Source organism: Salvelinus namaycush, chromosome 40, assembly GCF_016432855.1.
Source record: "Salvelinus namaycush isolate Seneca chromosome 40, SaNama_1.0, whole genome shotgun sequence".
NCBI lineage: Eukaryota > Metazoa > Chordata > Actinopteri > Salmoniformes > Salmonidae > Salvelinus > Salvelinus namaycush.
In genome coordinates, this window is record NC_052346.1 from 3,240,861 (window position 1) to 3,251,268 (window position 10,408).

General features: G+C 43.1%; 1 protein-coding gene across 1 annotated transcript; it reads left to right on the top strand.

Moving 5' to 3' along the window:
- Nucleotides 1–811: 811 nt before the first annotated feature.
- On the top strand, nucleotides 812–10,132 carry cyyr1 (cysteine/tyrosine-rich 1). Its single transcript, XM_038979683.1, has 4 exons — nucleotides 812–878; nucleotides 3,633–3,732; nucleotides 7,188–7,348; nucleotides 9,999–10,132. Exons 1-4 carry the CDS (start codon nucleotides 812–814, stop codon nucleotides 10,130–10,132), a joined length of 462 nt encoding a protein of 153 aa, XP_038835611.1.
- The last annotated feature ends 276 nt before the right edge of the window (nucleotides 10,133–10,408 follow it).

The window sequence follows — 10,408 nt, forward strand, 5'->3', positions numbered from 1 at the left end:
AATAGGCCTAGGTTGATTAAAGATTGTGTTTGAGATGGGGGTCATTCAATCCTACACTCTTGAGCAACCCATTTAGCCTACATTTTACAAGATGAAGAAGTTTACTTATAAGTTATATCAAACAAACTTCGTGCTCCTTGAACATTTAAAATAGAGGTTCGTGGATGTTTTGTAGGACATGTTGAGAGGGGCAGGGTGGATATTGTTTGGTTTCTGACTAGGGTCGTTGGTAAACAATGTTTTTTTGTTTTTTTTAAAGCATATTTCCTCTCAAAATGATCGTGAGGTGTACACGACATAGACCTATATATATCTTTTTCATTTTCAATGTGGTCGTGATGGTTGGGGCGGCGGCGTCTTTTATGCCGGAGAGATGCGAATGTTATTGAGGTACTTCCATCCCTTTTCCCACCCAGTCAACAGAGTAATTTGAGAAAATAGTTGCTGCGGGGGAGGGGAAGCGCTAGGACCCACTCCAGGGGAAAATGGAACAGAAGAAAACAGCGAGGAAAGAGTGAAGGAAACACTATTAGAGATACGAACACATGGAAGAAGAAACGAATGAGACGTTTCATTCTGATTTGAGCATTTTTATGACTGGAGCAAAGATCCATTCATGTGCGTTCATGGCTCTCTTCGATGGAACTTTTTAGAGAACTCAATTGAAATGCGCATATCAGCGATGTTTCGGCGAGCGACTATATCCCATAGTCTTCTTTGTAGGCGCATATCGATGGAAAACGCGGACGTTATCGTTTGGGAATAACTGTGAGCAACATTTAGAACAAGTAGGCCTATGCTATCAGTCGATATGGAAAGAACAGAGGCAGCGGGGTGGAAATTCCTACGGGACTCTCTCCTACTTTGTCTTTTTACCGGTAAGAGTTCGTTCATTTGTCCCTGGTTCTCTATGATGCTTTATCGCCTTCAACGTGCGCAAATGTTTTATTATCAGCAAAAGTGTTCCTTTAATAATGGTTGACTTTTTTTATTAGGCTAATTGTGAGTGTGAACTCATCAACCAAATGCATGGATGGTTTCACAACGTAAACGAACGGTAGCTATATCGCAAAAATACGTGCTTTAAAGTAGCAGCCGATCATTAACTTAGACATACTACCGTTAATTTACTCAATGGTAAGAGTCCCTGGGTAAATAGAACTACTGTAGCTTACTGTATGTATCGCCACTTCTACAATGACAAAGGCTCAATTGAGTTTTAATCACGTAAATGTAACCCAACAATTTGCATAACACTTTACATCAAAACTCTGAAGCGAAATACATAGAAGAAAAAAGTGTGTGCGAGCGTGTGTGTGTGTGTGTGGGAGGGGGGGGGGGGGGGGGGGGGGGGGGGTACAGACCTTGCTCGGCGCTAGTCGCAGAACTATACTGCCATTGTCCCCAGCGTAAAAAGCGACAGGACGTGGAGGTAAGAAGCTAGACCTCAAGGGACCACCCATATAGACTCCCATCGTTGGATGACATGCACATCAAAGTAGTTACACTCCACACTTCACAGTGAGAAATATGTATGCAGCCCAAATGGCGCCCGCAGCCCAAATGGCGCCCTATTCCCTACAAAACGCACTACTTTTGACCAGAGCCCTATGGTCAAGGCTACTATTATAGGCCCACACAGCCTTTTCAGGGTTGGAAAATACAATCTGCCATCAGTTTGGAGGGATGCGTTGAAAATACACCAGCTTTTGAACAAAGTGAGAATAAAGCTGGAATGAAGATGAAAATCCTTGAACACACACACACACACACACACACCAGTAATTTGTGGCAGTATGCTTGAAGGTTGAGAAACAGCAGGGCTGTGTCTGGGTTAAATTATGGGGGGGGGGGGGGGGGGGGTTGAGGAGGGCAAACACTGAGATATAGGACACACAACCTTTAGACAGACCGTGTGCGTTCAAATACTCTATAAATAATAATCAAATACAAAACAAACAAGTAGTGTTTTCAAATGTCCTTTATTTCAAGTGCTTTCTCATTTTGAGACCACTCTCCCTAAACCACCCCCTTCATTTCAAGTTGTCACGTATCCATGTGTCTCCACTGAAGGACTCTCACCACCAGGGGCCGGATTCACAAAACATTACTTACGAAAAAACGTAAGAAATTTCTTCTTAAGAAGGTTTTGTTAATCCGGCCCTCCAGATCCTCAGAGTGCCTGTAACCGTCAGTGCTTCGTCTTTGTCGTGCTCACATACACACACAGGTTTACACATTTTTAGATTACATTGAAGTCATTTAGCAGATGCTCTTATTTAGCAGATGCCCTCACTAGCTTTAAGCACCAGCTGTCAGAGCAGCTCACATATTACTGCACCTGTACTTAGCCCATCTATAATTTAGCCCAAACAACTACCTCTTTCCCTACTGTATTTATTTATTTATTTATTTTGCTCCTTTGCACCCCATTATTTCTATCTCTACTTTGCACATTCTTCCACTGCAAATCAACCATTCCAGTGTTTTACTTGCTACGGTATATTGTATTTACTTCGCCACCATGGCCTTTTTTTTTGCCTTCACCTCCCTTATCTCACCTCACTTGCTCACATTGTATATAGACCTATTTTTCTACTGTATTATTGACTGTATGTTTGTTTTACTCCATGTGTAACTCTGTGTTGTTGTATGTGTCGAACTGCTTTGCTTTATCTTGGCCAGGTCGCAATTGTAAATGAGAACGTGTTCTCAACTTGCCTACCTGGTTAAATAAAGGTGAAATAAAATAAATACATCTTAAGATACTGTAGCTAGGAGAGACAACACATCACAATCGTGCCAGGTACAGTATCCCTCAACAAACTATTTATCAGAATAGTCAGTTCAAGTCAGAAAAGAGAAGTGCCTTTTTTTTACACTCACACACACACACACACACACTCCCCACCCAACCAAGGCTAACAGGGTATACAAAGGGAAGATCTTTGGTGAGAGAGAGGTATCGGCAGGTTCAGACTAGTGCAGAGAGAAAGAACACAGAGGTGAAGTTAGTGAATAGTGCAGTTGACTAAAAAGTATACGCTTTCACATAAAGAAAATATTTTCTGACATTTCTTGGATGATCTCCATTCACATAGCCCTGTTGTCACACAAGTCATCTTGTTGTTATCACCCTTTTTGATGTGCCGTGTTTGTGTGCTTGTCGGTTTATGCTTAGGTCCCCCTCTACAGGATGAACACCTTTTAAGGCTGAATGAAGCCTTCATAAACCCTCTATAAGGACTATATATTTCCACTTATCAAATATCTTAGTTCTTATTTTTTGAGTTTAAGTGCAATTACTCTAGTTTAAAAAAACTCTTAAGTTAAAGCCTTGATCTTAGTGACATTTCCGTGTTTAGAAAAGGTTCAACTAAGCAAAAGACAAAGTTTTAAGTGTATCTGCCGTAGCTACTCTCCATTATGTTTTTAACCTTTTGTAATATGAAAACAGCATTGTGATTTTGGCCTTTTAAAGGGTTTTGGAAATCTTGATTCCAAAGAGCACATCCTACATTTCTCTCAGCATATTAGATGCAGGGTGTGTGTGAGTGTGTGCATGTGTATGTAGTAGAGGTAGGTGTGTGTGTGTATGTGTCTCCATATAATGTATTGCATCTCTCCTGCAGGTCACAGTGAGGCCCAGTGTGATGGCTGTGTGGAGTACTGCTGTGAAGGCTCTCCCCCTTTCTGCTGTTCCTACTACGCCTTTATGGGAGATGTCCTCTCGTAAGTACACACACATATGCTCACACACAATGTCACCTTCTATACATACACACATACTCAGTCACCCTCAGTCTACAAACACACACTCACCGACTACACACACACACACACACACAATCCCTTCTCTACCACTTCACCACCTGCCCTTTCCACATGCAGTGTATGACCCCTCTGAGAGATTTGACCTCCGTCATTTGGCTCAAGACAGCTGGCCTCTCGCTTTCTCAGTCCCCTTCACCAGTCCACCTATGGAGTATAACACATGCTACCTGCTACAGTCCACCAACGAAGAGAATAATGATATTAAAGTGTTGTGTAAGCATGGAACATTAATTAATGCCACAGTTAAAATTCCCAAATTCACAGTTTTTACACCATAAAGTTGATACCATAAAGTTGATGTGGAGGATTCACAGAAAAGTGCTATTGAATAGGCCCATTGAATGTGGACTCGTTTTATCTAGCCATATAATGTAGCTCTTTCAAGGCCATGGTTGTCACAAGGTAATGGGGAGGAATAATGGTTCCTTGTTTCAGGAGAGATATCTCATCTCATTCTACAGCTTCTCCACAGCCTTTCAAATGGATTTTGACCACATACACACACACACACACACACACACACACACACACACACACACACACACACACACACACACACACACACACACACACACACACACACAGGTCTGAGTCATATAATCAGATGTTTGAGCAGATCTCCATGGTTGCACCACAGACATGTTTGGTCATTCATCTTAAAATAGCTAGGTGAGACAACAACATATCACAATCTTACTGCACCGCTGCTTGGAATCCACCTGGCGATCTGTTCACCGTTTGCCCTGGCCTGTCTCCCCCTGTCTGTTATGCCCCCCCCCGAGCTTTTGCTCGCCTCCAGCACACAGGCACTGTTGGGGCGAGTGACTCTGAACTTACAATGGCTAGCCCCAAGTCGTGATATATTACATTTTTTTCTTGTGCATTTTGCTATGCCGTGCCGGGATTGTGTTACTGTTGATGATATCTGGAAATGTGCTTGTACACCCTGGCCCATCTACTGTTGCTAGCCCCAATTCTGACTTGTGCTCTGATATCTGCTTCACCGATTTCTGCTCCTGTAAAAGCCTGGGTTTTCTGCACGTTAACACTAGAAGCTTATTACCTTAAATGGATCAATTGAAAGTGTGGGTTCACAGCTCCAATCCAGATGTGTTGGTCATTACTGAGACATGGTTAAGGAAGAGTGTTTTGAATAGTGATGTTAACCTTTCTGGTTATAACCTTTTTCGGCAAGACAGATCTTCCAAAGGTGGGGGAGTGGCAATCTTTACCAAGGATCACCTTCAGTGCTCGGTTGTCTCCGCCAAGTCTGTCCCCCAAAAATTTGATTTGCTGGTTTTAAGTATTAAACTTTCAAATAGCTCTTTGTTGACTGTTGCTGGGTGCTATCGTCCTCCATCAGCACCGGCCTGTACCCTACCTGCCCTAAGCTCTCTCCTGGCCCCTTACACCAAGTCTGAATTTGTCCTGCTTAGTGAAGCGACCTGTCCTGATTTGTCATGGATGCTTGCTAAAAAACTTTAATGAGCAAGCCTTCCTTCATGAACTGGCCTCTGTAAAATGGTATAGAATCAGCGAGATCCTCTCTGTCGAAGACGCTTGGACCTTCTTTTTTTAATCTTTTCAGTGGTATTGTTAACAAACACTCCCCCATAAAGAAAATGAGAATTGAAAACAGGTTCGACCGTGATCTTGCAGAGTTACTCCACCTCAAGAATTGCATTTGGCGAAAGGCTCGGCACACGCATAGTCAGGCTGACTGGCTCTCGTTCAGGCAAATGAGAAATACGTGCACTCAGGCTATCCGGAAGGCCAACGTTAGTTACTTTAAGGAGCAGTTCTCTCTCTGTGGGTCTAACCCCAAGAAGTTCTGGAAAACGGTTAAAGACCTGGAGAATAAACCCTCCTCACAGCTGCCCATGTCCCTTAAAGTTGATGGTGTGGTTGTTACTGACAAGAAGCACATGGCTGAGCTCTTTAATCACCACTTCATTAAGTCAGGATTCCTACTTGCCCATCCAACATTTCCTCATCTCCCACCCCTTCTAATGCGACTATCCCCGATGCGTCTCCCTCTTTTTCCACTGCCCCACTACAAAGTTTCTCCCTGCAGGCAGTCACTGAGTCCGAGGTGCTAGAAGGGCTTCTGAAACTTGACCCCCAAAAAACATCTGGGTCGGATGGTTTAGACCCTTTCTTCTTTAAGGTTGCTGCCCCTATCATCGCCAAGCCTATCTCCGACCTTTTTAACCTGTCTCTACTTTCTGGGGAGGTTCCCATTGCTTGGAAGGCAGCCACGGTTCGTCCTTTATTTAATGGGGGAGATCAAGCTGATCCTAACTGTTATAGGCCTATTTCTATTTTGCCCTGTTTATCAAAAGTGTTGGAAAAACTTGTCAATAATCAACTGACTGGCTTTCTTGATGTCTATAGTATTCTCTCTGGTATGCAATATTAAATCTGCTCGGGTTATGGATGTGTCACTGCAACTTTAAAGGTCCTCAATGATGTCACCATTGCCCTTGATTTTAAGCAATGTTGTGCTGCTATTTTTATTGATTTGGCCAAAGCTTTTGATACAGTAGACCATTCCATTCTTGTTGGCCGGCTAAGGAGTATTGGTGTCTCTGAGGGGTCTTTGGCTTGGTTTGCTAACTACCTCTCTCTAAGAGTGCAGTGTATAAAGTCAGATAATCTGCTGTCTCAGCCACTGCCTGTCACCAAGGGAGTACCCCAAGGCTCATTCCTAGGCCCCACGCTCTTCTCAATTTACATCAACAACATAGCTCAGGCAGTAGGAAGCTCTCTCATCCATTTATATGCAGATGATACAGTCTTATACTCAGCTGGCCCCTCCATGGATTTTGCTTTCTTAGTGTCCAACAAGCTTTCTCTACCCTTAACCCTGTTCTGAACACCTCCAAAACAAAGGTCATGTGGTTTTGTAAGAAGAATGCCCCTCTCCCCACAGGTGTGATGAGGGTTTAGAACTTGAGGTAGTTGTTTTTTATATTTTTTATCCCAGCCCCCATCCCCGCAGGAGGTCTTTTGCCTTTTGGTAAGCCGTCATTGTAAATAAGAATTTACAATGACTTGCCTAGTTAAATATAGGTTAAATAAAATTAAAAAGCACGTTTTCCCTCAACAAATTCGTTTTCAACAAAATAGCCTTTTTGGGGGAGGCGGTGGCCGTGGGATTTATTTAAGATACTCTTTAAAGAGGTAGGGAGGTGAATTGAAATTCCATGCAGAATTGATTTGTGAGAAGATTAATTGGATGAGATGACTTACCAGCAGCCAGGAACTAGAATGAAAAGGGGAGCATTCAGTCTAAGTGACAAACGTGTTTGCGTGTGTGTGTGCATGCATGTGTGTGTGTGTGCGTTTTCTAGGGGCACGGCGATCTCGGGCATCGTGTTTGGTGTGGTGTTTCTGATGGGAGCGCTGGCGGCCTTCTTCCTGTGTGTGTGCATGTGTGTGAAGAACGGGCGAGGGGCCCGTGTGGACGTGTTCAACACCTCCTACATCAACACTGTGTCCCAGGGCTACCCAGGTAAGACTGATCTAGGATCAGGTCCCCCCCTGTCCATATAATCTTATTCATTATGATCTAAAATGCTAAACTGATCCTAGGTCAGCTCTCAGGGTCCATATCGTTTAAAGTTGTATTAGTCAAATGCACAAGTACAGTGAAATGCTTAAAGGTCCAATGCAGCCATTTTTATCTCAATATCAAATCATTTCCAGGTAACAACTAAGTACCTTACTGTGTTCCATTCAAATGGCGAAAAGGAAACAAAATGAGCTTCTTAGCAAAGAGCAATTTCTTAAGCAAGAATTTTGCTAGGGACTGTCTGGAATTGGTCTGGGTGGGGAGAGGAAAACTGAAAACGGTATGTTATTGTCAGAGAGATTTGGAACTCTCTTTCTTATTGGTCTTTTAACTACACTGAACAAAATTATAAACACAACATGTAAAGTGTTGGTCCCATGTTTCTTGAGCTGAAATAAAAGATCCCAGAAATGTTACTCTAAATGGGCATTATCATCATTTTCACATTTTCACAGTATTATTCCATATATATAAAACACAAGAAAATCACATTTTTGACTGCCCTGGTCCTTTAACCCCTTACACTTGTGAAAATTGGCCGATATGGATAGGGACAAATTTATATATATTTTTAAGAATAACTATAAAAAGCATATACATGAGCATGGTAGCAATTGAAAGAGAACACTTTGGAGATTATGGGGAAATTATCAGACCAAAGGTGAGGACAAAACAGTTCACCTTACACGAGACTGATTCCAAACATTACACTGTTGATTTTATGTGCATCTTACATTTACTTTACTTTCATTGCAATGGCGTGGAAACAACATTGATTCAATCAGTGTGTGCCCCGTCGTCAGCTAAGTTATAAAATACGATCTCACGGTGTCAGGCTTTCAAAAGGCACAGACAAACAGATTGTAATTTTTGATGCACATAGAATGGAGTCATTACTGCATTCAAGTGCATGTTTAAATAACATTTAAAAGGAACATTGTGCGCTTGTATGCACGTACACATGCATACACACACTTGCATTGAAACTTGCATTGAAACACACGTGTACACACACGGGACACGCACATACACAAATGTAAATAGTGCCACACATGCACACAAACGCATACAGTTGGCCTTGCTGTCATGATTTCTGTTGTCTTTGATGTCTTTTGTTTTTGCGTTGTTGTTTTCTGTTGTTGTTTTCCTTTGGTTTTGTATTTTTTCTCTTTTGTTCTTTTTGTTGGTTGTTGGCGCGTGGGTCGGTCGGTCGGTGGTGGTTTTGGTCGGGTTGGAGGGGGATGGTGGCGGGTGGGGAGTGGGGGAAGGTTTTTCGAGGGGGGCTTGTGGGCTGTTTCTTGGATGGTCGAGGGGAAGCTCTCGAGGGGAACTGTGGGGGGATCTTGGAAGGTAGGAGGCCTGCCGCCTGGGAGCTTGGGCCGGTGGCCGAGAGGTCGCTGGTTCCGGTCACCGATTTGAATGGGTGGGAATCTGAATGCCAAGAGTGTGCAAAGCTGTCATCAAGGCAAAGAGTGGCTCCTTTGAAGAATCTAAAATATAAAATATATTTTGATTTATTTAACGCTGTTTCGGTTACTACATGGTTCCATATGTGTTATTTCATAGTTTTGATGCCTTCACTATTGTTCTACAATGTAGAAAATAGTAAAAATAAAGAAAAACCCTTGAATGAGTAGATGTGTCCACCAAACTTGTGACTGCTACTCTACAGTCAGTGCATATAGTCCTTGGTGGAGGTGGGCAGCTATTGTCTATCTGTATAGAAATCTCATTGCTTGGAAGTTTCATACGCTGTCTCGGAGCCTGTTGGTACGAGACCTGATACTCTGGTACCGCCTGCCGGACGTAAGAAGAGAGAACAGGGGTGGCTGGAGTCTTTGGTATTTTTCAGGCCTTCCTCAGACACTGCTTGGTGTGTATGTCCTAATCTTATTCATTATGGTCTAAAACGGCAAACTGATCCTAGCTCAGCACTCCTACTCTGAGACTCTTTATGAATACAGACCTTAACCACTGCTCCTCCACTAACCGGCTGAACATAAAATTACCCGGCCTCCAATTTACCCATTTCCCTGCAGTGCAATGATTCCACCAATAGAGGACATTGCTCCTCCACCAATAACCAACACATACTGAAGTCTAGAACGTTTCTACCAGTGGAGGCTGCTGAAGGGAGAACGGCTCACAAAAATGGCTGGAATGGTATCGAACATGTGGTTTCCATTGGTTGGTACCATTCCATTGACTCCAGTGGAGTCTGGTGGGAGGAGCTATAGGAGGACGTGCTCATTGTAATAGCTTGAATGGAATCAATGGAACGGAGTCAAACCTGGTTTCCATATGTTTATTTTGTGTTTTTTATATGTGTTTGATATGAGCCAGTCTTCCTATAGCTGCTCCCAACAGCATCCTCTGATTGACTCCATTCCAGCTATTACTATGAGCCGTCATCTCCTCAGCAATCTCCACTGGTTTCTACAGCCCCATCAAAACAGATACAATGACATAGCAGGGTACTTGTATGTTGTATGTGTGTAGTATGTGTGTATTGGTACTACTACTGGTACTACTGATAACAAACATGCACTTTTCTCTCTCTGTGTCTGTCTGTCTCTCTCTCTTTCTCCAGGACCCCCACCTCCCTACACCTATGACTATGAGATGTACCCTTCGGCCATGCGCCCCCCTCCCTACACCCCCACCCCACCTAGGACAGACAGCTACTCCCCTCCCCCTCCGTATCCGGGCTGTAATCGCAAATGACTTGAAGACAAAATGGAGAATCCTGACCAGGCTACTTGCCTTTCTGAAGGAGCACATCATGGATTAAGCTTATGAAGTGTATTAGCAGGGAAAGATGAGACTGTACGCATATCCTTTCGAACCTCTGGATCACTTAAAATGACTGTGTGGATTGATCCACTTTTGACCATTTGATGTGGGGGTGGGGGTCAATCCAACTGATCTGCTTTTCAGGGTGTGAAAACCACTAGTAGTATTTGACTCATATTCTATGTCAATGAATATGAGTGAGGGGAC